We start from the raw sequence: 25928 nt of genomic DNA, 5'->3' as shown, positions 1-25928 counted from the left end.
ATCGGGACACCGGCTGGCAGACAGGACAGCGCGTCGGGACGTCGGCGCGGGCGTGTGCTTACTCGAGTCGGGTTCGGGAGTCGGGACGCAGCAGCGGTGCGGGCCCTCGATGACCTATGCATCATCATTGCAGTTGTCTTCTCCCGTACGTCTTCCTTGCGACGGCCCTGGCAGATTGAGAAAGAAGCTCTTGATCCGGTCCACCCTTCAAGCAGGTGCAGGGTACAGCGGTGGCACTGCCCGTCCGCGCGGGTGTGGTAAGTCCCCGCCGCCGTATGCAGTGTCTCGCGCCCGCCTGGTAAGTGGTGCCGACGGGAACGACGCTTCATGTTTAACGTGCCACCGTATACATGGGCCGGATCGTAGGTCTGTACTACCGCAGTGCACCAATGCAACATAGTGCAGGGCTCCAAGATCGACACATTGAGCTCTCCTCCTTCCGCGGCTGGGCCACAATGCCACATCCCCTACACTCGCCTCGCAAGGAAGTCCTGGCCCGCTCCGCTGACCACGGCCACTCCGCTGCAGCTGCGTGCGCAGCGACTCAATGTCGATATCGTGGCGCGCCGGACGATCTACACGTTCACGTCCCACGCCCGCTGCCAACTGTGTACATACGCCCTAGCGAGGTGGTTGAGAGGCTGTCATGGGACCTCGGAGAAAGTAGTCGCGAGCTCACTGGTAGCACTCCGAGTCGCCCCAAGACTAGGGCGAAGAAGGCAGGTCGCGCGGGCTCCGCTGGGTCCGGGCACAGATGACGCGCGGTGAACCCTACTCTGCCGGACGCGGAGGCACGCTCGGAGAGCGATAGGGTTGCCAGTGTGTACCACTCTCGAGTCTCCGACGAGTGACCTGAACCATACTCACCGCCCGCCGACGTCGCGCGAAACGTCCACAGCTTACGCACCCCATTCAGCGAACGCTCGCCGGCCGCCCAATTCACCAACTATACACTGTACAGCGCTCAAGAGGCTGATGGCGCTCCCGCGGACTCGGAGGCTTCCACGGGGTCTGTTCCGTCGCAGAGTTCCACCCGCCGAACGCATTCAATACCGTATGCGCTGGGCCAGACCGGTCGCCTGCGGCGTTTCAGGGTGCCCAGTGCGTGCAGTGCGGCCGGAATCAGCTGGCCAGTCGCGTTGCCATCTGCAGCTTCGAGCCGGGGGAGCTTCTGTGTCGACGTCGACGGCCGGGGTGGGTACAAGGCAGAAGTCCGGAGTGAAAGGGGAGCACTGAATGGGTGCTGTATTGTGTACGTACGGACGCGTCTCGGAAAGTACTACAGACAGTGAATACACATTACGATGTAAGGTTAGCGTTCTAGTCCGGGGGCGCTGGCGGCGGACGGAAAGCAACTATAACGGAGCAATTGGGGGAAGCAGCGGGCAGATGACGAAACGGAAAGATGCAGCAGGGTGGGGAGATGATGGTGGGGACTTAGAGAATCACAGAATCAGAGAAGCACGGGCGATTGCAAGCAAGTACAGGGGCATGTCCGCGCCGACGCGGAGCGGGACGGACGAGTGATCGGGAGCCTCTACTGTGTGTGTACCGTGTAGCGTGCGCGGGATATGTTCATGCTGCGATCGTTCGGACTATGACAGGGAACTCTCAGCCAGTGCCACCGACCAAAATCCTAAACCTGAGACCCGAGAAGTTCGAGAGGAGGAGGAACGTTCGACAGATGCAAGTGGGGGGCCAAGGCGCGCGCGCGGAGGGGTATCGAGGGAGTACGGAACGCACGAGACCGAAAAGCGTCTAGCGGGCGACGCGCGCGTCGCGATCATGCGTCCGCGTCCCCCCACGGAGACCTGGATGACGGCGGTGGGACGCGTCGACATCGCGCGGGGCGTTTTCGTGTTGGAACTGGGGATGATGGCGCGCCGGAGCGCGTGCGAGAGTTCTCCACCTCGAGCCCCCCTCCGCTCGGCTTTTGCGCCTCTTCGACTGATGCCGTGGCGCCGGGATCAGCGGTGCGTGCGTAGCCGCCGGGGTTTTGCCTCGGGATCAGCTGCTGCGATGCATCGCCCCGCACTGCACCGCGTCGTCCGCCTGTCGACATCGTTACCCCGCACTGCGCCATTCAATGCGGGCGCGCGGGGCGACCCGTGTGATTAGGGTCAGGCCAGCAGGGGATATCACGGACGCGCGGGTACGGGTATAGCAGGCAGGCGATAGCGGCGTTGGCGAAATTACTATGTATGATACAGAGGTGATACAGAGCGATGCTGAGAGGGGGGCAATGTAGATAGTGCGTGTGATAATGCTGCTGATGATGCGGGAGAGGCCGAGACACGGAAGTGGGGCGAGACGAGAGGGAGGGGGGCTCATGCGCTGAACGCGGCCGTCGTCGCGAACATGTTGTGCGTCTGCACGTCGGGCGCGACGGACTGGTAGCCGTGCCCGAAGCCGGTGTACATCGACTGCATGTGGTGGTGGCCCATGAAGGGCGAGTGCGTCGACGGGCGGCCCGCCTGCGCGAAGAACGAGGAGCTCGGCGACGCGTGGGTGTGCGCGCCCTGGAGCGACGCGAGGTAGAACGGGTCGGTCGTCGCGAAGAGGGAGGTGTTTGGGGACGGGAGGTCGTGGTGGGCGTGCTCGAGCGGAAGCATGTTCATCGAGAGGCTCGCTTTTCGTTGGCGGAGCGCCGAGGACGGGGTGGTGGCGACGCTAGAGGACGGTGGCGCGCACGAGAAGGAGCCCGACTGGCTCGCGGGGGACGTGGGCGAGAAGAGGAGGTCCTCGACCATGCGCTCGTCCTCGTCCATGTCATCAGAGCCCGGCTGGCCCTCGTCGATCGAGCAGCGCATCTTTGAGTTGGAGGCACTGCCGCGGTGGCCCCAGGTGGCGTCCCCTGCCTCCCATGAGATACTTGCGGAAGGCGTGCGCGAGATGGGCGTGTTGAACCCTGCAGTGCGGGGTGCATTGAATGAGATGGGATTGGAGTGGGACTGGAAGAGAGTCTGCGAGAGCTGCGCCTGCGGGACAGTTTTAGGAAAAGCGGAGACAAAGACCAGTACGCCACCGACAAACCTGCAGGGCGGCGAGCTCGATCGCTTCTTGGCCAATGTGGTTGGCGTTGAGGGAGGCGACGAGGTCATCGACGGACATGGTCATGATTGCGGGGATGGGATGCGGAGTGCGGGGAGGAGGGCGGGGAGTATGTGGGAGAGAGGAAGATAATGCGAGGCGAGGGAGGGACGGCGAGGGTGCGGTACAAGTACCTGCCCGATCCTCAAACAAATCGAAATCTCGGTCCGGTCCGGCTGCCCAATCCGGAAGGCCTGTTCCGAGCGCAGGCGGGGGTCGGGCGCCTAGAAGCGTTTTCCCCGCAGAGGGGCGCCTCTTCGCCCTTCGAACCCCCGCCGTCCCGTCCCACGCTTGGAGTGAGTGCGACTCGGCGGCGCTGCCCCCGGCTCCCGCCCGACCCCCGGCCCTTCTCTCGCCGCCAACAGCGTCCCCGTCGCCCCAGTCCACGTCGTGCGGCCATGCGCAGAGATAGGCCAGCGCGGGTCTCACGTTTCCGCAGCGTTTCCCCGAAGATACACTGGGGCCTGTTCCAGCGAGCGGGCATCATCCGTGCATCATAGCAGGCCGCGAGATGGAGGAATATGCACCGATTGGGAACAGGCACGCTGCATGCGGCCGGGCATATCGCTCGCTGGCGACCGCGGCAGGCCCCTCGACGAGCCTCGCCCGCCTGATGGGATGCGCCTGCGTGTGCAAGTTCGCGTCCTGTCCAGCTCGCCGTCGCCCCGCCTTCCTCCGACGACGCGCGATGACGCTGATCTGCACCTGCCTATCTTGCCCCCGCCCCCCTCCAGCTCCCATACCCAGCCAGCGAAGATGCGCTTCTGTCCTTCGCGTGCCCGCGGCCCAGACCCGCGCGTCCCTCCGTGCGCTCGACACCACCCCCATCTCCCAGTCCGAAGCTGCATGTGATCCTGATTCTCGTAGCTGATGTCCTTCCAGAACCGCTCATTCCACCCAAATGGTAGCGCGCGAAGTCCGCGGCACTCGTCGAATACACCGGCCCAGCTCGACCTCTCCATTCCAGCGCGTGCTCCTGCATCTTACGCGGCGTCGCCTCTTCCATGCTGCATGCCCAGTAGGCCTTGTGCATGACCTCCCTCCCGTCGCGAAGTTTCTGGATATCCATATGCACGATGACAGCTGCCAACCCCGCGCCGCCTGACGTGGTCGGGGACGTCTCATAGCCTCATGTCGTCCTGGACACACGATGCCGCAGCCCGAGCGCGCGCGTCCCCACCCCTCCTACGCAGATATCGGCCACACTACAAAGTCCGTCCGTCCGTCCGTCTCCAGGCCTCTGCGCGCACGACCTCCGGTAGTCTATCTCCATGTAACGGCGCACGCTGCAAGTCTCCGGTCGCTCGGAGCCCCGTCTTCTGCGATCACCCCCTCCGCCGCCGCCCGCGCGTTCCCAGCCCCTGGCCGTCCGTGGATCCAGGCGCAGCCCGAGCGCAACTGTGTCCGCGTCCGCACGTCACCCTTCTCTTCGTGTTCATGACCCCTTCGCTTCACCCTTCCTTGTCAGACACAGTGCCGGCTGCCCTGGGCCTCGTTGCAGCGCAAAGCAGCCCCGGGGCCTTCTCTCTTCAACGCCTCCCGCCCGGCCCGCGCGCTGCCCGCCCACCCGTTCATCTCCGGCCATTCAATCCGCAGATGAGGCAGAAATGTAGCCGCTGCGCAGGTGTATGTATTCATATGCACGCGCGTCCCTGGCCATGGGCTATATCTGGGGCGCCGGCCGGGGGAAGACGCTGCGCGTTCCCCTGGCACGGGGCTGGGGCTGCTTCTGCTGGGCTGGACGACGATTGTAAACTGAGTGCCGAGCAGCAGTGGGTGCGGCGCGGGACAGGAAGTGCATCCCGTTGCAGCACCCGCGCTCCGCAGCGCGCCCGCCGAGCAGTTCTCCCGTCGCTCTTCTCCCTCGAATCCGCGGGCGCGCACAGTGGTTTCGTTCCCAGCCGGCCGCCCCCGAAATCCGAATGTCGTCTTGCACGGTATCCACCATGTACTTACCCGTTTGGCCTCGAATGTCAAGAAAGCGATGCACCCCGCACGCAGCCGCAACCGGCTACTTTGCGACCGCCGATGATGCATATGCCTTGAAGCCTCGAAGACTGCAGGGCTTGGGAACATGCCTCTGCGCGGGACTATCCGACCAGGGCTGGACCCGCTTCGCCCAAGCGCGGTGCGTGTTCTGCGCGATCCCCCTCACCTGCCGGCGTGCGCGCGCGCGCAATGAGGGGGCCAGATTGCCGTAACGGACCGCCGCATGGGCCCTCGCGTCGCGCAGGTTGTCCTGCTGATGGCCTCAGCACGGTCCTCCAGCGAGATGCCTTGCCACAGTGGGAGCCCGGGGTGCCTCGAGGCGTGTTCAATCGCGTAGCGCTCAGGTGTGTGTGGCAGGCCTCGTCCCTCCTCGGGCTCGTTCGCGGTTCTTTGTGGCATATCCGAATCGCCATCGCGTCCCTTTGTTGGGCGTGTGGCCTACAGTAGAGGCCTGCGCGACGCCCGCGATCGCTGCCACAGGGTGCATCTCCGCACCTCCGGTGACCCCGCGTGTGGGTCTTCGCGGTTATGCGCCGCAGGCCTCATATGCGGGTTTGCGTGTGATATCGCTGAGGGACGGGTTGTTGCAGGTGCGTTGCCGATCTCTGGTTGCTGCTTTCTCCTCGATCTAGGCTGATCTTGCCTGCCTCACCCCCAGGAGCTATGATCGTACGCAAGTGCTACAGCCGCCGAGGGACTCAGTCGCCCTGAGGGTCGCGCTAGAGCATCTATGTTAGCACTTACTTCCGCTGCGCGGATCCTCATTACGCGCACGTTCGAGATTTCGGAGGCTGCGCGGTAGCATGCTCTTATCTGAGCGCAGATATGCGCGCGCCGATCGTCTGCGTATGGACCTGCGCAGGCACCCCGGAGTCCGGTTATGGCCGTCGTGTGTGGCCGGGCGCGGGGCTAGTGCATCGCGCCATCCTGTGCCACAGCAGCGATAGCCCAACAGGGTGGATACCGGGACCTAAATGCCAGTCGAGGTGAGTCGCGTTAGCATTTCGCCGTTCAGGTGTGCCGTCGCCGCGATCTGACGCAGTCTCGGAGGTTGTGGGCGTTGCGTGGTCACTGTCAAATTCGCGCGATATAAGCTGTTGCACTTCCATGAGGATGGCAAGACATAGCCTGAGCTGTGGCTAAAGGGTCCACGACGTCGTCGCCGAACTACGGGAGTCACCGAACTATGGGAGCTATCTTCAGCCTTCAGATCCCGCGCTGCGGATATCATCCATGCGCGTCTGGTCCCTACAAACTCGGCCGAGCTGCTACCTATAGCCTTCAACGTTTCAACGCCCAACGTCAACCTCGCAGACTCAGTCCACTCTCAAGCGCCATAACAGCCGCGCTGACGGCTTCTTGAACTAACAATGAGCAGATGCGAGAGAGCCGATTTTGACGGTATCATCCCACCAGCCCCTGGCGACGTCCTCGGAGCAGGGTTTGATATCAGCATCAGCCCACGCCGAACGCGAACCCAATCTGCTGCTTTCGAAGACCGCGACGTCTCCCAGTGCCCACCGTCCGACCCTAGTGCGGTCATGGGTCGCGCGGGGCTGTGTACGTCACCGGACGGATGGTACTACATACGCATTGCATGTGCGGGCGTGAGGGATTTGCTCAGTGCCGGGGCTCGCGCGGGTGGCGGACTCGTGCGAGGTGCTCCTTCCCCGCCGCCACCGCTAGATCGAGCATGGGAGCAGGATCTTTGACAGGTGCGATGGACTGCTACCACAAACGCATCATCCGGGTTGTGCTGACACCGCCCACAGGTACGACCACATACATATCTCCGTCATCGAGACGGTGCCCGCGCCGCCGAGCCGCCTACTCGGGAACCTGAAAAGAGACAAGGCGATTCGTGTCCCATTCCTGCTTGCGGGCCCTTCCCACCAACAGCGACAGGCGCCCCTTCCGAGATGCAGAAGGTGTCTTGGGGGCTAGTACATACATCACGCATCCGACAGATGGTGTGTACGGCGGAGTTTGGTGCCGGGCGCGCTTCGCGCTGACCATCTTCTTCTTGCGATCGCAGGAATGGCGCTGAGGGCCGGGGACGGGCAATATAACGACTGGGTGCGCTTTGGGCCCTCGTTTGCTTTCTGCCCTCAGTGAGGGAACCATCCGCTCTTTGTAACTTTCTTTCTGTTCGCTCGACGTCGAAAATGGTCGGACTAGCTAGAGCATCCTCCCTGATCCCCCTCACACATCCAGCAGCGAGGGGTGAGCAGTCCTTCAACTTCCAAATCCCCCCAACCTGCAAGACACATGAATATGACGCAGTATGTTGTGTGTGCCCGTATGCGCCATCCTATCTCACAAGTACCCATAGTTCGATAGTAGCCAAGGCAAGGACCCTTGTCAGGTGGCAATCGCCCTCTGGTCCAATAATGCATGCTACAGTTCGTTCCATGTTCAGATGTATCCACGCTGCTCGATGCCAAAAGCTAATGCACAATGTAGGTTCTTCGGGCCCCTTGCCTGGCCTGGCCCAGTTACAGAACAACTGGTGCTTATGCAACACGGTGTACTATTCGCTATTATATGTATGCGGATTGTGCACCAGTGTACCGCTCTTACAACACTCGTATGGCACCTCGGCACTATGTTCAAATTGCACATCTTGACACTATCCTGGTAGATGGACCGATTATTCTGGCTCACTGAAATGTAGTCCACCCGACGTAACTACGTGGGTCCTTCTTCGCCTTCCAAGATCTGCGACCTCTATACTCACTTTCCGCATTCATTTCAAGGTTTTCCCATCCCGCTAACCCCGACGTCGTCATCCCGGCCTGGGCGTCGCAACCTCTAGGGGTACGTAACCCCCGGCGAGTCCCCTTCGTCGTATTAGACTCACAGATCAATGATAGAGCGATAGCAAAGTCAATCTAGCTGCAGCGACTCAAAGCACAAGTACGATCTTGGCATAGACCATATGCGAGGGATGCGCTAACTCCCTGTTTTGTAGCCATCCCCGCTGCGACGGGGACAGGGCCAGGAAGCCAAACTACATCGGCGCCTATACCGGCATCCACCGGAGCACCCGCACCCACTGTTGGGCCGAGTGTGTCAGCCCAACCGACTCCTACTCCCTCCACGCCCAGTATACCTGCCTCCTCTTCCGCTTCAGGAGCTCAGGGATCTCAAGCCGAGAATACAAGCGATCTTGCGCAATCGGCCAGTCGACCTTCGCCTTCTGCATCAGCCGCACAGTCGATGGCCGTCTCTTCATCATCATTGACGGGGGGCGCACCGCCTGTGGCCGGCGGAGCAACACATGAAGCGGACTCAACAATCATGGGTACATCTACGTCGCCTGAAGAACCAGGCGCTACCTCCCACGGGCAAAACCCGGTGAGCACGCCCGGGGCCGCGGCCGCTTCTACTCATGGGAGGAGCCATCTGGGTGCAATCCTTGGCGGGGTGTTTGGAGTCATTGCGGCAGTCGTCCTTGTCATCTGCGTCTTGCTCTGTCTTGCACGTCGTCGGCGTCGCCGCCGCGAAAAGGAAGCAATGCTGGCAAGTGGCCCCCTCGACTGGTGGAGGCAAACCGACATACTCCCCCGACTCATGAAACGCGAGCCGTCGGAGAGTTCTACGATCAAAGCGGACGTAAGTAGCTGTCTCGCTACATCAGCAGGAATGCGTACTCACTCTGATTTTGCCTCGTTCTGCAGGATTTAGACTATGACGACGACATGGACACGCTACACGCTACATCTGTGGAGAAGAAGTCTGTCACGTACGGAGAGTATCCTGATCTATAGCACACACAGTCTCTACCCCGCATCTCTATACCCATTTCTCATACCGCAATAGTCGACTCTGCAAGTATGGCGACTCCGTGGTTGGATTGTCTCCGAGTTCTTGCGCGAACAGACACGGTAAACGTATAAGTATATGAGCGTTTCGGCTATGTCAATTGTTGGCCGAGATCATTGGTTGATACACCTGCTGTGTGCGCGTTTTGAACGGGACACACAGGAATATGGCATGCCACCCTAATATGATAAGGCTATATAGAGCTCGTGGACGTCGAACGAGTTCAATCCAAAAATTGGGCGCTTATGCTTGCTTACGACTTGCTACCAACCTCCATGGAGCGAGCTCAAGGGTACGTCTTCCTAGGGGAGACTACCTCCATGGCCACTTCCGTCGAGGTACTTAATCGTCCTCTCTGGAAGCATGCACGAGAAGACGCGAAGCCCCCCGCACAAGTTAGCAACGCGACCGCCAGAGGACAGCACTAGTAGCCAAATAAACGGCGTTTCCAGCGCACGATGATCATCTTCCATTGACTGCGTCGTATCCAGGTATCCAGCTTGTGCGGCGGCGGCGCTCAGCATATTCTTGTAGCATCGGAAGACCATGCGCAGGTGTCGCCACGCATGACATTCGCATCTTGTTCAACAGCGCGAACAAACGCGAACCTGCCGAAAGGTAGAAATTCTCCTTCTTTTGTCTCCGGGATCCCCTGCCACCAGCGGGCGCAGACGCCTCTGCCGAGATGTGGGTCGTGTTCCATGGGGACCTGTATCACCTGTCAGATGAACAATGTAACGGAGTTCCATTACAACCGCATTTTACGCTGATCATCTCCCTTTTCCCCCAGTGATGTGCACAATGAACGTCTTGCGTAGTACACCCTGCGATATAATGCCTAGGCTTTTCTATGCGTCTTCTGCGCTGTACCCCCCGGCCTCGAGTTTATACATTTGCTCACGTCTCATTGCCAAGGATGGGTTCTCCGGTTTTTGCTCCCTCACCATCCCTTCCAACTGTGCTTGCGCGTTCCGGCTCTGGAATCCTAGGGTTCCTCACCGATGACATCGATTGGCCGACATGCCCAGCATCGCAGGCATCATTTCAGCCGGTAAGTCGTAGCACCAATACCATTGCGAACCAACCCACTTATGGACGGCCGCAGCTATCCAATAACAGAGGACAGGATCCGTGTGCTATCGCTCTCGACCTTTTGAGACCTTGTGATCGTTCGTATATATCACGCTGAGGGCGGCGCCCTCCTCTGCATTTATACGCCGCTGATTCACGTTGAAGCGAATCTGGAAAAAAGCCCCTTGTGGTTCGATGTCGGGGCCTTCCAAAACAGTCCATGCGCCTGCAACACGGTGCTGTACTCCTTGTTCGATATCTGCAGCGAATGTGCGGGTAGGTCTGACTTTGAGGCGACAACGTACGTCACAACTCAACATTCCTCCCATGGGCGAGCACTGACGAACTCTCGCCAGATGGAACATCTTCCGAGCCACGCTCGGCTGTATAAGCCCCGTAAATCAAGCGTACGCCTTTCTACCTATTAAAACTCTGGGAATGCTGCCTCATGTGTTGACGGTTGCAAGGTATATCGAGCCAATTCCCTCCGATACTGCCATTCCTGCATGGGCATACCTTCCTCTGGGGGTGGGTGGACTCCAGATGCCGTTCTTCAACCAATTTCAGCTCACATGCATGGGACAGACTGACGGTAAGGTAAATCTGACGCAGGCAAAAGAAACTGCTGCCCAGAGTGAGATGCTTCTTAAAACTCAGAGAAATAAAACGTTGACTGGCTACATTGCAGATGAACCCGATATAACGTCTCCCGGAAGTTACATCCCCCCACTGCCGTCACGTCTTGGACCTTCGCCAATGCTCGGCCCTGTACCAACGAGTGACTCGACGGGGCCCCGCTCGGGGTCAAGTACAATAGCTGCGCCCGTCGCCTCAGTAGCTGGTTCACCACAAGCGACTGTTCCGGAATCAGTCTCCCCTAGCACCAACGACCTCCATCTAAGTGCCGCTCCCACACCAATAACTCCCCCGCTAGTTACTTCGGTCAACGAACCAGGCTCAGGCTCTGCGTCGATCCAGGAGACGACAAGCCTCTCGCGCACCTTCAGCAGTTTTCTTTACGGTCCCAGCTCCCTTAGCCCCGCACCTACCATGACCAGCGACAATCCTCCTTCCCTGACCCCACAATCCACGCCACAGGAAACGATTGCCAAGTCAAGTCGGAATTTGGCCCCGATCTTCGGGGGTGTCCTCGGAGGCATCGCGGCAGCCGTTCTCACCGCGTTCCTCGTGTTGCGCCTCGTTCGCCGCCGCCGTCACCGCCGTCAGGAGAAAGAGGCCGTGTTCGCAAGCGGCTCGCTTGACTGGTGGAGGCGCCCCGATGAACACCTGCATAAAGCTGGCCGTGAGTTTACGGAATGCTCGACAATGAAGGCAGAAACGGTACGTCATTTTCACGCGCCAGCGCCAGCCTTGCATTCTGACTTAGACTCGGTGGTGGGCTCTACCGTAGGACCTAGACGTGGACGACCTGGAGACGTTGCACGCCACGTCCATCACGGTGGAAAACTTCAAAAAGTCAGTAACGTACGGAGAGTATCCCGATCTATGAACTGCAATTCTTGGGGAATTTTGTGTAAATGCGAATGTTTCCGGGACAGGTTGTACTTGCACTGATTATCTGAGGTGCCACGGCGTGCAGACCGTCGCGCAACGCGCACGGTCAAGACGCTGGGGCTTGCTGGGGCTCGGCAGACGCCCCACGTGCGTGTGGCGGTGTAATGGACGCACGCAAACGCCAGCTTCACTGATCCCGTTGTAATCATGAGTACTAACTTAACTGACTCAGCACTCCCCTTGAAATTTACCTCAGCCGTCTCATTAATGCCTTACACCAGATCGCCTGATATATGTTCCACTTCCGCTTGTTCGCAACCCTTGTGTCCCTCAGTACACCCCAGAAAGATTCAAGTGGAGATCTGCATGAAGCTCGACCCAAACGAAGGTACGACTCAACGGCGAACGCGGTGTACTTCGGATACACCTCGATCGGGAGCCATGGAGATCGACTCCGTCCTCCGTTGCTGATCTTTTTGTGTACTCAAGACGCTCTCCTTCAATTTTGGCACCATTGCTCCCGCACCTACATCAAAGCGTCTATTCCATCTCGTCTCTTGAGTGCTCACGTCGATGGTCTCTAGCGTGGACGGCCGGAGTCATGCATACAGTGTGGCTCGCATCTAAGCCGTCAAGGGTTCGCTTGACAGGACAGTTAGCACTTCAAAAGCTCGTTCGCAGCCGGCGCCGCATTGCGAAGAGGCGGCTCAACTGCTCTCGAATCTCGCTTGTCGGGGGCACGGGCAGAAAAGGGCAGCATGAGTTGGCCTGCATAGTCTCCAAATGTACGTGTTTCGTACTTATTATGCCTTCCACTGTGGTACTACACATATCGTTTCGGACTGATTTGAATGTCTTTCGGTAGGAAGAACTGGACTTACCAAACAAAGATCGATCTCATCAAAGAGAAAGCGGGATGACACGTCCAATCATCAACTACAGTGTTCGGGAACCATAGAGACCTGATACGTGTGCTTGATCCCGAAGCTCACATATGTGTCTTCAAAGTACTTACATAGTTTAGATGCTGCACTTCCACGCGTTTTTCTGACCACACGCAATGCGGCGGTCTTCTCATTGCACCGGTCTGCCTTACATCGTGAGGACCCGCCACACGAGCAGATGAGATTGGAAATGCTTGTGCATTCGGCGTTTTCGTTCTGACTGATCCCAACGTGAGTATAACTCGCATCTGCCATATGTTGGAATGCTCACCGAGCGTACAATCAATAGCAACACAGGCGCCATATCGATCAGTGTCAGAACCGTCCAGGAGTCCGAAGCGTAACTCTACGCAGCAATGCCAATAAGTACTGGTAGGAGTAACTTTGCTTTTTTACATCCAAAATCAAAGATGGGCTTTAAATCGTGCGCAGTCAGACTCTTCCAGCGAGACAGGATACTAAAACAACTGGGTGTGCGCTCCATCCTGCTTTCCTTTTCACCCTCAAGTTCCTATCCACACAGGCTTCCTGTAGCTTCGTGTTCACTCGACGTCGAGGATGGCCGGACTATCTAGAGCGTCCTCCCTGATCCTCGCACATCCAGCAACGAGGGGTGATCAGTCCTTCGCCTTCCAAATCCCCCCAACCTGCAAGACACATGAATATGACGTAGTACGTTGTGCGTGCCCGTATGCGCCATCCTATCTCACAAGTACCCATAGTTCGATAGTAGCCAAGGCAAGGACCCTTGTCAGGTGGCAGCCGCCCTCTGGTCCAATAATGCATGCTACAGTTCGTTCCATGTTCAGATGTATCTACGCTGCTCGATACCAAAAGCTAATGCACAATGTAGGTTCTTCGGCCCCCTTGCCAGGCCCGGCCCAGTTACAGAACAACTGGTGCTTATGCAACACGGTGTACTACTCGCTATTATATGTTTGCGGATTGTGCACCAGTACACCGCTCTTACAATACTCGTATGGCACCTCGGCACTATGTTCAAATTGCACATCTTGACACTATCCTGGTAGATGGACCGATTATTCTGGCTCGCTGAAATGTAGTCCACCCGACGTAACTACGTGGGTCCTTCTTCGCCTTCCAAGATCTGCGACCTCTATACTCACTTTCCGCATTCATTTCAAGGTTTTCCCATCCCGCTAACCCCGACGTCGTCATCCCGGCCTGGGCGTCGCAACCTCTAGGGGTACGTAACCCCCGGCGAGTCCCCTTCGTCGTATTAGACTCACAGATCAATGATAGAGCGATAGCAAAGTCAATCTAGCTGCAGCGACTCAAAGCGCAAGTACGATCTTGGCATACACCATATGCGAGGGATGCGCTAACTCCCTGTTTTGTAGCCATCCCTGCTGCGACGGGGACAGGGCCAGGAAGCCAAACTACATCGGCGCCTATACTAGCATCCACCGGAGCACCCGCACCCACTGTCGCCCTGTCGACTGTGACACCGCAGCCGACCTCTACTACCGTGCCGAACGTTCAAACTGCCGTCGCGACCTGGAGTCATCGGACAACCTTGCTAAACAGACCAGCGTACCTCGGAGCCTCGGCAGGTCTCAGCGCCGCGGCGTTCGTGGCCGTTATCGCAGCCGTCCTCCTTTTCCGGCGCGACCGCCGACTCACCAACGCTATCAAGCGGGCACGCCTCGCGCGTTCGGACGGCATTGCCAACGCCAGGGTCAGATACAACCACTCGCCGTCCTTGGGGAGACGACTGCCCGGCGAGGTTTCTGTAACGGACACAGCCTGTTGCGGTGCTAGCGACGAAGTCCTGGGTATGTCTCCAGCTTGGCCCTATACCCATAGCGCGAGGCTCATAAGCAATCATCGTCCGCGACCTCTAGGCTCACAAGGCCCCTTGCGACCACAGCGTCTCGATCCTATTACCCGGACCGTACACCTCCAAAACGCACGCCGTCCCACTCCGGGGACCTTCGACGGCGAGGTGTGGCGGACGTGATAGCGGCGGAAGCCTTACATGCGATTGTTTGTACTACTACGTTCCGTCAACTATTGCAGCTCTTGCTCCAAAATACTCAGCGAAAGGTGACGAAGACATAACGGGCGAAAGCCCTGCGACGTACAATCGTTGAATTTCGAGACGTCCGCCCACCCGAACAGAGCTGGCAAGCACCCTTTCGCCCGCAGCGCCTTCGAACCCCCGATGTCTGAGGCGCACTCTTGCACATAGCCACCGCCCAGCGTCCAACTTACCGCGGGGACGTTTGACGGTGGGGCGTGAAAGGCGTGAAAGAAGCTAGATTCGTTCAGTGTTTCTATCGGACGTCTATGAAAGGTTGTGTATACCTGTGTTACTAACTGCTCTCAGCTGACAATAATTCGAGAAATCTGCATATGTTGATGTCAAACTCACCGCTCGACGTTCGGGTTTGAAATTTAATATCCGAATGGGATAAACGACCAGCGAATGCTATGAGATTGACAGACGCGTTCCGGCGATGGTATCTGTAAGAATTGGGGATACGTCCGCCGCAACTTGCACAGGACCCTAGCAATACGTATTATGATGGATGGTACCTGCAGGAAGTGAGGTCCGCGGCATCTGTCAACGCCGAGTTTTGAGCACCGGTGATTTATCGCGTCCAGCCGCTATCTTCGAAAGATTAACACTAGGAGTACACATGGCGAAGGGGATGGCGGAGACTATACATCGCGATGTCCCTCCGGCGCGACACTTAGTGGATATCTCGCGCTCGGCGAGCATCTTCGCGCAGAGTGTGCAACCGTCAACCGTACGTTGAGCTTTGGCCCATCCATCTCAGTTGCTGAGAGCCTTGCCCAGGGTACGGGCACCGACATCCTGCATCTGCATGGAGACTTTGTGTTATTTAGTTCCAATACCATCTTTACTCACCAGCACCCGTGCACGGCCTCTCCTGTACTGATACACCACCCGCCATTGGTGGAGGCATCCGTACAACGTCTATAACCAACAAAGCCTACAACAAACAAAGCGCAGAATCAAGAGCAGCACAACACCACGCGCCGCCTACGCCATCGCGACGTCGCCGTCCGCGTCCGGCCGCGGCGCACCGCGCTCGACGGAGCTCACGAGCTCGCGCCGCACCTCCGCGCTGATCTGCGGGTGCGGGTTCACGCGCACGACGTCCAGCAGCGCGTCCTTCTGGTCCGGGGTCAAGTCCGACGCGTACCTGTCCGCGCCCAGTAGTGTCAGCAAGCGCATCCACGGGCGGAGGAGTAAAGGAAGAGTAGGAAGAGGAAGGGGAACGCACCGCTGACAGAAGACGAGCAGGCTCTGGTGCCAGAGCACGGGAAGCTTCTCCGCGTCGCCGGCGCGGCGGGCCTTATACGTGTTCGAGAGGCGGATGAAGTGGAAGACGAGGGCGTCGACGACCTTGTACGGCAGCGCATGTTTCTTGTCGAGAAGCACACGGATGAATAGCGAGTTCGCGCCTGTGCGTCAGAGCGTTGATGTGAGTGGGCGTGTGTATTGGAGACTGAGGGACGGGACGTACCAGAGTAGTCCATATTGGCGAGCCGCATGAGTGCTGCTGCTGAGTGTCCGAGCGGGATCTTGACTTTTGACAAAACGGACGCAACGATGGCAGCCTCTTGCAATGTGCAACCGCTCTGTATGCCACATACATCAGCCTTCATACCCATCCGATATTTTTGCAATGGTACGCACGTTCAGCAAAGGGAACACGATGCCCTTGAACACCGCACCGGGCTTGTACATCGCGCGCTTCAAGCTCTCGTAATAATGCACGTTCAGCTTGCGGTGGTTCTTATTCCGCCGATTGCCCTCCCGTGTTTGACGGATATCCTCACGGAGCGCATCGAGCAGGACGGCTTCGAGGAAGACACGAGCCTGTGGCGGCTTCATCTGCGAGATAAAGATGCGCGTCGCAGCATGGCATGCCTGCGGGGACCAGTTTTCGGGGTGCGTGAGCGCGAGGATGCGCGACCACTGCGGGAGGGAGGGGATGATCTTGAAGGGCTTCGGGAGCGGGCCGGACTTGTACCGGGTCAGCATCTGCCCGACTCTGGAGGGCGCGAGGACAACTCCGGTCAGCGCGGACATAAGAGGAGGTGGTGGGAGCATACTTTGAATAAACTTCGACGACCTTGGGGTCAAGCCCTGCTGCGGGGTCTGGCGCGCGGTCGGAATCTGCGTCGTGTTGAGGATGCTAACAAAGCCTGGGAATGACTGGTAACTGACCATGGTGCTTCTCGTCATCTGCGTCCGCGTTCCCACCTTCGAGGTTGTCGAGTTTCGAAAAGATGATGTCCGCGAGTGTCCTGCGCTCCCCCGCGTTTGCAGGGAGCAGCGCGTCGAGCGCCCTCATGTCATCTTCATCAACTTCCTGGTACGGGCACGTCAGCACGCGGCGTAATCCGCTCGGTCGGCCTTACTCACAATTTCCTCTATCTCCTCCACATCTTCGTAACGGTCCAGGTCGAGATCGTCGTCGTCGTCTAATGATGGCCCTCGAGGCGCGGACAGATCCAACTGGGTGTCGTCCTCATCCTCATCGTCGAGATCCTTTTCGTCGAGCTCCTCCTGCTGGTCGCGCGCGAGCTCGAATATGCGCCGCGAAGTCTTGGGGTCTAGGATAGCCTGCAGACCAGTGGGGATCAGCCTCAAGCGGGATGCAGGCGAGCACGCGCGGGCTCACCTCGCCGGACTCCTCCTCATCCTCGTTCGTTTTTGATCTTTTGCGGCGTCCAGGCTGGGAGACGCGGCCGTACTTTGCATGCGCCTCGTCCTCGCCCAGCTGGACGTAGAGAGGGTCGTGCTTCGCTTTTGCGGGCGCACGGGGTGCTTTGGGCATGATGTAAGTGAGACCGAAGGTGTGCGAGGGAAAGGAGAGTCAGCGGTGGTCAGCGAGATTGTGCAAAGAAGGAGGATGAGTGTCTGCACGAGCGGTGCAAGATTTTGCGAGATCGCGCGCCGATTGGCCGGAGCGCGTCCGGATTAGGCGGAGAGTCGCAGACGCGCGGGCGTTCTCCGTCGGCGTCGGCCAGGCCATGATCACGCCGTTATTAAAGACAGCCCAGCTCTCTCTGTCCGCGTTTTCTCCAGCTACGCCAGCTCTCTCTCCGCCCACCATGTCCGCCTCCCAAGCACCAGCTGTTGCCCCGGTAAGCACCTCCTCCTCATCGTACACCTCGACCACCGCACCGCCGGATCACCACCTGACGCGACGCGACGCGTTCCCCGAGGCCCGTCGATTTGATCGTCGTCGCGCACCCCGGCCCTGTCCCCTCGGCGCCCAGTCCCGCTGACCACTCTGCATCTACAGATCCGCTCGACCGACAAGAACGGCAACGTTATAAACAGCGTCGGCTTCCAGCGCTTCGGCTTCGACTGCGAGGTCTCTCTCGACCTCCTCCGCTCACTCTACCTGCGCCCCCACTATGTCATCACCGCTGCCTCGGACCAGGATGCGGAGAAGGAGGAGACTGAGCACGCGAAGTTCACTGGTAACTACGCTGCGTACCAGTCCAAGTCTATCTTCCACCCCGACAGCCACTCCATCTCCTACACCACCCTCTCCCGCTTCCCTCCCGTAAAGCTGCTCCCGCCATCTGAGCGCAAGCGCATTCTTGTTACCGGTGGTGCTGGTTTCGTCGGGTCGCATCTGGTTGACCGCTTGATGCTCCTCGGCCATGAAGTCACTGTCCTCGACAACTTCTTCACTGGCTCCAAGACCACGGTCTCTCACTGGATCGGTCACCCCAACTTTGAGATGGTCCGCCACGACGTTGTCGAGCCCTTCATGATTGAGTGCGACCGTATGTTTTATCATTTCCGACTTTCCGCGAGTGAACGCATAATCGACCGTTACTCGCATCCGCAGAGATCTATCACCTCGCTTGCCCCGCCTCGCCGCCGCACTATCAGTTCAACGCGGTGAAGACGATCAAGACGTCATTCATGGGCACCTTGAACATGCTCGGTCTCGCCAAGCGCACCAAGGCCCGCTTCCTCATCACCTCGACCTCAGGTTCGTACTCCATGCAGTCTGCTGCCTGCTTATACTAATCCTGGGCGTCACAGAGGTGTACGGTGACCCGGAGGTTCACCCCCAGCACGAGGACTAGTCAGCGGCTTTCTATTTCTGTCTCGAGTTCTTTCCCCTAATGCGGCTCTAGCTGGGGACATGTGAACCCCATTGGCCCCCGCGCCTGCTACGATGAGGGCAAGCGTGTTGCCGAGACCTTGACGTATGGCTTCCACCGCCAGGACGGCGTCGATGTCCGTGTTGCGCGTATCTTCAACACTTACGGTATGTACGCCAAACTTACATACAATTCACGTCACTCACCTGTATCCGTCTCCAGGCCCTCGCAGTACGTACAACTCACGCGGTACCGAGCGCACCGCGGGCTAACGTTTCCGCAGTGAACCCCTTCGACGGCCGCGTCGTCTCGAACTTCATCGTGCAGGCGCTGCGCGGGGAGGACATGACCGTGTACGGCGACGGCAAGCAGACGCGCTCGTTCCAGTACATCCACGACCTCATCGACGGCCTGATCGCGCTCATGAACTCGGGCGAGACGCGCCCGGTGAACATCGGGAACGGCGACGAGTTCACGATCGGCCAGTTCGCGGAGCTCGTGCGCGACATCGTCGAGAAGGTGCAGCGCGAGGACGGCGTGCCCGCGCCGCGCCGCGTCGACATCGTGTACAAGCCGATGCCGACGGACGACCCGCAGAAGCGCCGCCCGGACACGACGCGCGCGAAGACGGTGCTCGACTGGGAGCCGCGCTGGACCGTGCGCATGGGCCTCGAGGAGATGGTGCGCTACTACAAGGCGAAGATGATCGAGGGCAGCCTGTGAGGAGGTTCCCCGCGCGTACCAAGGGAAGTTGCACATAAGATAGACTCGGAGGCGGTGACGAGGATGGAGGTCTCCCTTGGCTCTGACACGGACAGCGTTTTGGGTTCTTGAGACGGCTCTTGACGAAGACGAGACGACGATCATGGCAGTAGACTAAACGATAGATAAAATGCAAAGCGGATCTCCTAGACATTCACGGTCCCCCTCCGTCAGTCTTCCTTGCAAGCTCCCGCACGGCGTATCACTACGGTAAGTGTTATTACCACACACGATAGCCTGCGACTCCGACGAGGCAGCGTGGACTGTCCAGGTGCGTGGTCCAGGTGATCGTACGAGAATATGTTTTGGACCTTTGCGCCAGCCATCCCGCGCATGATCTATTTCAGACAATTAATGATTGACAGGCTTCGAGAACGACATGCTGGTAGACGGGCTTTTAAAGTCGATCTTTTCTTTTCAATATCAGCGACCGACGCACGCACGTTCGTTCTCCAGAGAAGCAAGACATGAGGTGCATTAACAGAGGAATAACGCATCTAGTAGGTACTTTTATCTACGTACGTTATGCGTGAAAGTAAGGACAAGAGCAGGTATGGTGGTGAGTGGACGAGCGGGTGAGCGAGTGTACGGATAGTGCATGACCTCCTGAGTATAGACCGTAGAGAGAAATGGAGAAATATGCGTGACAGGAAGAAGAATCCCAAGGAGCAATGGCCGACTAGATGCGGCCTGACCGGCCCTGTGGGTATAAGAAGAAGCAAATAACCATGAGAGAGACGTCAACGGAGATGTCAGTATATACAACAACAACATGTGCACAGGGCGAGTGAGTAGATCGATAAAGATGCAGCCAAAATTGAGCGAAAGAAAAGTCCGAGCCCAGACGGACGGACGCTAGCGCAGAAGTCGGCGCGGGAGACTCGTGCCCGCGCCCGACGCGATGACCTTCGCCATCGAGCCCTTGATGACATGCTTGTCCGCAGTGCCGGGCGGGATGACCGTCGCGCGGCGGATGCGCGCGACCTGCTGCAGCTCCTGCGTGACCGGCTCCGAGTGCGAGAACAGCAGCGACGTCTCCGGCACGCTCCCCTGCAGCCGCCCGTTCTCGCCCCCGCTGCCGCCGCCGTTCCCGTGCGCGGAGCCGTTGCCGTTCGAGGTGCTGGGGCGCTTGCCCGGGCGGCGCTTGTCGCGGTTGCTCTCGCTGATGCGGTCTTGGTACTGCTTGATGTCTGGAGTGGCCAGGGGGTGAGGAGGGGGAGAGTGGGAGGAGGGAAGGAAAGGGATAGTACTCGTGTAGGAATAGCCGTCCGCGCTCGAGTTCAGCCAGTGCTCGTCCTTCCGCTCTGAGTACCTGGAAATGGATTATCTCGGGTCAGCGGCACGCCCCCATTGCTAGGACATGGAGACTAGAGGATGTGAGCAGGAGAAAGGGTGAGGATACGTACTTGCGAAGTGGGCGGCCGTCGGGGGCGAGCGGCGAGAACGCGATGTGCATGCCCTCCTGGTATATCGCGTAGAGCTCGTCCTGGCTCTTGCGCACCTCGTCGGTCACACAGGAGAACGAGAGCGGAGAAAGCGGGTCCTGGTCCGCGAGCGCGGGGTCGTCCTCCCACTCCGCGAGCTGGGCGAGCGCCGCACGCATGCGCTCCGGGAGCGGGATCTCAGGCTCGTGCAGGTCGCTCCGCGCGTGTGGCTGGCGTGTGAGGAACTTGTTCAGCACCTGATTCACGATGGATGACGACAAAATGCTGAGGTAGCCGTGCGTTGCTAAGGGACAATAAAGTTAGCTCAGGGAAGGGGGAGCGGGGGAAAGCCTAAGGGACGCACCCTTGACGTTGAACAGTTGCGCGCCATTTGGCACGTTGATGAGTGCTTGACGAAGCTGGTGCGCATACTCCATCGGGTGTGTTGGACTGCGCTCCGCCTGCGAGATGATTGAGTTCAATGCAGACGTGAAAGGGCTGCTCTCGAACGCTGACCTGGATAATTAGCACCGGACACCTGACGCTCGCAAGCTGTTCCGGGCTCATAGGGGTACGCTGTGCGCCGCAAGGTCAAGAACGCGTTCACGTACTTTTACCTGCAGGCCGGACTTACATTGAGGACGAGATTAACATTAGTGAGGGCGAATGTCCGCCGGAACGGCGGGTAGTGTACTTCCCAGAACGCGACGAGCTGCACATCAAAGGCATGGTCTGCACGGGTGCACATCGCGTAACAAAGTCAATGGAGCGCGTACCTCGTCTATGAGATCCGGGTGTGTGTCCTGATAAAGCTCTGTGAGCGCCGGGCGGGGGTGGGGTGACCTGGTGCGCTATCTGGACTCACCATAGCATAACAGTTAAGGAGCTCCCTGCACGCAGTCTCGAACGACTCAAGGTCCTCCGCATAGCACCACAAGTGACAGAGCTCCTCAAACGCCTCGAAGATCGACTTGAGTCTGAGCGCGGTGTGGCACGTGAGCCTGGGCACGGGATGTTCGGAGAAGGAGAAGACGCACTCTGTTTGTGGGGTAACGTTGCAGAGCGTTAGACTCAAGCACAGTTCCGGGAATCTGGAGGGCGGGGATCGTCATTTCCGCATTCAGACTGCGCAGATCAATTTGAACTTACAGTGCAGCAAAGCGAAGGGCAGAGAATGAGAACAGCTCGGGGGCGAAGATGTGCGCGGGGGGAAGGCGGAGATGCTGTATGGACGCGCTCAAAACTGGGAATCCTCGCGTGCCACTGAATATCGAGGAGAACTCACGTAGAAACAATGCGCGAGGTCTGCAGCGGTAACCCAGAGGTCGTAGCGACCCGACGGTCGGTACAACGACTTGCCAGAGGTGCGTAGGTCAAAGACGATGATGTTGAAGTTTGCGTTCAACCGGGGGTCGTCGAGTTGTGGGTGCATCCAGGAGGAGTCCAGGAACAGGGGGTGCAGCATGATTAGCGTGGGCTTCGCGGGGTCAAAGCCGCTGACATTGCAGGCCGGCGCATTGGTGGTGTACCAAATAGCGGCGTAGTCGTCCGAGGAGACGAGGTCGACATAGGGCATGGTGTCCGAGGGAGAGAGGGCGACTAGGAGGGGATAATAGGGAGTGGAACGGAGACTCTGCACCTAACGTGCATGAGGAGAGCAGAGAAAGCGGAGGGGAGGGAGGGAGAGGCACATCCGACGCTGCCGTGACCAGGGCTGTCGGTAAAGTCGCAAACGGCCCTCGGTGCGATCACCTGCCCCTGCCTTTTGTGCGCTCGCTTAGCCTCCTCCGCTACCACTTATCGCACTCTCCCCGCTTCCCGCCTGTTGCCATCCCCCACCCGACCAACGCCGCCCACAGCGGCGCACTCGACGTGCACGCAACCATCCACGCGCGACTCATCCCACCCGAGGTCTCTATGGGCGCGCCCTGTCCGCTTCCTCCGCTTCTCTCCACGGCTCCTCCCTAAATTGCCTAGATCCGCTCTGGTGGCGTTTGCGCCCACAGATCTCCAGATAGCATCTACAAGCCCATCCCCTCCGCGCCGGACGCGCTAACCGTCTTCCCATGTGCATCCGTCCCCACCCCGTTAATCGTGTGTCTCGGCTCGGCGCCTCGAAGACAGAGGCACAGAACTGCACATGCACATAGCGTTCTCCATCAGGTTCGAATGGCGGCGGCGGCGGAACGCTCAGCGAATCGCCGTGATGTGGGGGCTTAAGGTGGCACCAGGTGGCACCCCACGGGCGCGCAGTGCATCAAGGTCCTCCCAAAAAGAGCGTCGAAAATCCATCAGCGCGTTAGGATTTAGAGTTGTACAGGGCCTAAGCAAATAGAGGCTATTTGCAGCGCGTTTGTACCAACTCAGGTGGGGCCGGCGCTCGTATTACATGGAGCCATCGCGTGCGCCTCTTGCACTGTGCAGTGTGAGCAGGCTGAAATCTACAAGATCTAGGTATTGCTCCACCTGTAATATTGAACTACTCCAACGGGCGCACCCCCGCTGCAAATAACGTCTAATTGCTATGAAACGCATTCCAGAGTCGCGGGAAGCTGCGGGAGGGCGTCCCGTAGCTAGGAGGACAACGACCGTCCGCCTCAGTCTAAGCACGAGCGACGATCGAGTACTTGAGTACCACCGTTAATTGCATGTGAATCAGGACGCCCTGGAAAGGGGCCTATCAAATGGGGTGAATTAGGCCAGCTTGGTGACGATATGAAAGCCCCAAATGATTACATCCAATCAATTGTCACGTCTACGCTGAGCTTGGGTTCCCTGTGGAAGTTGAGAGTACCTTGTAAGTGCGCGTTGAATTGATGATACCTTTGGACTAACGCCGATGTGCATGTAATCGTTCCGCCTTAACAGGCTGAACGGTGAATATCGCGGTAGAAGGACTCACCGATACATGCAGCACGCCCCATGCTGATTATAGGTTTACCAGGTCCGTTTACTGAACGACTGTGCCATACTCATCTCATTCACTCTGAACTGCAGGTGAATCAGGACACCCTCGAAAGGGGCCTATTAAATTGGGTGAATTAGGCCTTGGTGGGCAATTCGGACGTCGGCAAGAGCGAAGATCTGGTACTTGAAAATAATGTGAAAGACTCGACAATGTCGATTGAGCTTGGGATCTATGTGAATGTCGAAGGTACATACCTTGTAAGCTGCTGGTAAGTATAAAGTTGCTTGTAAGTAGAAGAGCTGTTTTTCAGAGCGATAGGCCCACTCAAAACAGCAATAGTATGGACAGCTGTCTCGCGCGGCGATGCAGGGAGGGCGCAGGTGTACAAGCCCAGACCCGCGTATTACCATCCGACTGGCGGTGCTTGCTACCTACTACCCGCTGCACGAGGAAGGTCGCCGCCACTTCTGAGCCCGCAAGGCTATCTGTACTTTTTTGACGAGGGCCCATCGATTTGATAACAGCTGAAAGCTGCTTGTAAGTATACGTTGCGATCGAGGATGACGAGCCTGACCTGCACATCTTCATGCAACCGACTTTAGCGCCCAATGTGCGTATAGTCGACCGGCCTTGACGGAAATCTGGAAAGTCAAAATCAACGCGGATGGATGTGCACATCATCTCCAATTATGTATCTGATCGTTCTTGTCGGCTTTGGTCTGCATTCTCCTGGCGAGAAGCAGAATATTCGTGCGGAATGATGTAAGCGCCCAATCGCAGTGAGTTTCTGTCGTTCACAAGATAAACAGTATCTCGCGGTCAACGAACTCACCAGCATGTGAAGCACATTCAGTATTGATTGAAAGGATGGATCAGGCCTGTTCATTGTGCCCTACTCTGGGGCTGGGTGACTGACCGACTGAGTGACTGAACCCTGAATGCTCGCCGGCGGAGGCGGCGATAGGTAGGCGCCCTGTCGGCCTTTAACATTCAGGGGCAGTCGCGTTGCAACATTGATTCCATTATGGCATTACGGACGCGCAACCCGATAATGTCCTGGATCATCAGAGCATTAATGCTTCCCCCTTTTCCCCTGGCTACCCGCGTCCGTCACCTGTCGAGCCGCGGGTGCTCTCTGTGCTTACGATACGACCCAGTACCTGCATGATTTCCTGTTGGCGCTGCAAGCATACGACGCGTCGCGCACCATCAGCACCAATCAGTAGAAGCCCAAAATTTTAAACACGCGCACCTCTCTGTCTGCCGCCTGCGCGGTGGGGAACATGGCCGGGACGCCGAGCGCCTCGAGCGCGGCCTGCTGCTTCGCTAGCAGGCCGTCCCACGCTGGCAGGACCCGCTCGCGATCGAACCGCTGCAGCTCGGCGCGAAAAGAGTCTGTCAACGCCTGTGTGCGTGCGCACACAGGGGCGCGCTATCAGCCAGCCGATCCGGGCGAGAGGCGAGAGCCCAGGCGCACATCGGCTTCATATGGCGTCAGTCCAGCCCCGATGATGTTAGCTCTGCGCGGAGGAGGGGCGAGTGTCAGCGGCGTCGTGCTAGTGTGCGCTTCCATGCCTCTTCTCGCGCCGTGAGGGGGAGGGCGGTGGGTGGAGCTGGGGGACTCACTTGGTGCGTGCGGTGTTGACCTTCTCTTCGTGTCCGCGCTGGATCTCGCGCCGCTCCTTCCACAGCTGCCGCTCCAGATCTGCCTGCTCTGTCCGCATCTGCAGACACACGCGAATCAGTCGGTGATACATTCGGACCGTACAGCGACGAGCAAGACAGCGCGCGATCTGGACGCACCGCAGCCAACGCCTTCAGAAAATCCGCATTGGCGGAGAGCCGCGCGAGATGGGGGAGCGCCTGCTGGAACGTGCACGCCCGCACGTCCTGCCGCTGCCTCGCCGCGGGAGCGGGTGCCGGGCCCGCGTCCGACGAGCCCGTGCTCATGCTGCTGGGGAGCGCCGCCGCGTCCGGACCGGGGAATTCTGGCCCTCCAGAAGGCGGCTGCCTAGGCCTAGCTATTACTGGCGTGCTGCTGCTGGTGGGCCCCGCTACGACCGCGGCGAGGCTGCGGGAGGTCTGCAGCTGCGATAGCAGGGACGCCACCGAGTGGGCGTTGGGGGGTCCGCTCGATTGGGCCCCGGTGGGTGGTGCTTCGGGTTCAACGAGGCCGCGGGGGCCGGTGGGCACTGGTGCCTGTGAGGTCGTGCTAGCCGCATTACTAGCTGTTACAGGGTGCGTTTCTTGAGCCGCGGATGCAGTATTCGC

The 25928-nt window shown here is 58.7% G+C and overlaps 6 protein-coding genes across 6 annotated transcripts; 2 read left to right on the top strand and 4 right to left on the bottom strand.

The window, feature by feature from the left end:
• Positions 1-1226: 1226 nt before the first annotated feature.
• Positions 1227-3123, bottom strand: TRAVEDRAFT_144569 (uncharacterized protein). The gene is made up of 2 exons (XM_008037651.1): positions 3034-3123; positions 1227-2978 (listed from the first exon to the last, which is right to left on the bottom strand). Exons 1-2 carry the CDS (start codon positions 3115-3117, stop codon positions 2328-2330), a joined length of 735 nt encoding a protein of 244 aa, XP_008035842.1. The 5' UTR covers positions 3118-3123; the 3' UTR covers positions 1227-2327.
• A 5082-nt stretch (positions 3124-8205) lies between these two features.
• On the top strand, positions 8206-8868 carry TRAVEDRAFT_57241 (uncharacterized protein). The gene is made up of 2 exons (XM_008037022.1): positions 8206-8694; positions 8760-8868. The coding sequence occupies exons 1-2, from the start codon at positions 8299-8301 to the stop codon at positions 8847-8849; spliced, it is 486 nt and encodes a 161-aa protein (XP_008035213.1). The 5' UTR covers positions 8206-8298; the 3' UTR covers positions 8850-8868.
• Positions 8869-12185: 3317 nt separating this feature from the next.
• Positions 12186-14078, bottom strand: TRAVEDRAFT_27512 (uncharacterized protein). The gene is made up of 10 exons (XM_008036683.1): positions 13796-14078; positions 13698-13740; positions 13581-13641; positions 13466-13516; positions 13288-13411; positions 13155-13226; positions 12958-13105; positions 12724-12806; positions 12356-12665; positions 12186-12275 (listed from the first exon to the last, which is right to left on the bottom strand). Exons 8-9 carry the CDS (start codon positions 12736-12738, stop codon positions 12423-12425), a joined length of 258 nt encoding a protein of 85 aa, XP_008034874.1. The 5' UTR covers positions 12739-12806; positions 12958-13105; positions 13155-13226; positions 13288-13411; positions 13466-13516; positions 13581-13641; positions 13698-13740; positions 13796-14078; the 3' UTR covers positions 12186-12275; positions 12356-12422.
• A 1300-nt stretch (positions 14079-15378) lies between these two features.
• TRAVEDRAFT_144565 (cell adhesion protein byn-1) lies at positions 15379-17272 on the bottom strand (the record flags this gene model as incomplete). Its single annotated transcript, XM_008037650.1, has 8 exons — positions 15379-15628; positions 15710-15890; positions 15953-16067; positions 16126-16483; positions 16545-16608; positions 16660-16804; positions 16858-17058; positions 17117-17272. The coding sequence occupies 8 exons, from the start codon at positions 17270-17272 to the stop codon at positions 15466-15468; spliced, it is 1383 nt and encodes a 460-aa protein (XP_008035841.1). The 3' UTR covers positions 15379-15465.
• A 277-nt stretch (positions 17273-17549) lies between these two features.
• Positions 17550-19490, top strand: TRAVEDRAFT_70332 (NAD-P-binding protein; the record flags this gene model as incomplete). Its single annotated transcript, XM_008037649.1, has 7 exons — positions 17550-17582; positions 17744-18236; positions 18302-18448; positions 18502-18544; positions 18597-18730; positions 18786-18794; positions 18847-19490. The coding sequence occupies 7 exons, from the start codon at positions 17550-17552 to the stop codon at positions 19284-19286; spliced, it is 1299 nt and encodes a 432-aa protein (XP_008035840.1). The 3' UTR covers positions 19287-19490.
• A 309-nt stretch (positions 19491-19799) lies between these two features.
• Positions 19800-25928, bottom strand: TRAVEDRAFT_163973 (alpha/beta-hydrolase). The gene is made up of 17 exons (XM_008037648.1): positions 25461-25928; positions 25284-25381; positions 25135-25177; positions 24902-25062; positions 23735-23886; positions 22594-22664; positions 22035-22382; positions 21899-21972; positions 21787-21840; positions 21615-21726; positions 21526-21552; positions 21384-21461; positions 21266-21325; positions 21114-21210; positions 20732-21053; positions 20576-20637; positions 19800-20515 (listed from the first exon to the last, which is right to left on the bottom strand). Exons 1-17 carry the CDS (start codon positions 25605-25607, stop codon positions 20181-20183), a joined length of 2241 nt encoding a protein of 746 aa, XP_008035839.1. The 5' UTR covers positions 25608-25928; the 3' UTR covers positions 19800-20180.

This window comes from Trametes versicolor (assembly GCF_000271585.1).
Source record: "Trametes versicolor FP-101664 SS1 unplaced genomic scaffold TRAVEscaffold_3, whole genome shotgun sequence".
Lineage (NCBI taxonomy): Eukaryota > Fungi > Basidiomycota > Agaricomycetes > Polyporales > Polyporaceae > Trametes > Trametes versicolor.
The sequence above is the reverse complement of the archived record's forward strand: the minus strand, read 5'-3'. Positions and strand labels throughout refer to the sequence as shown.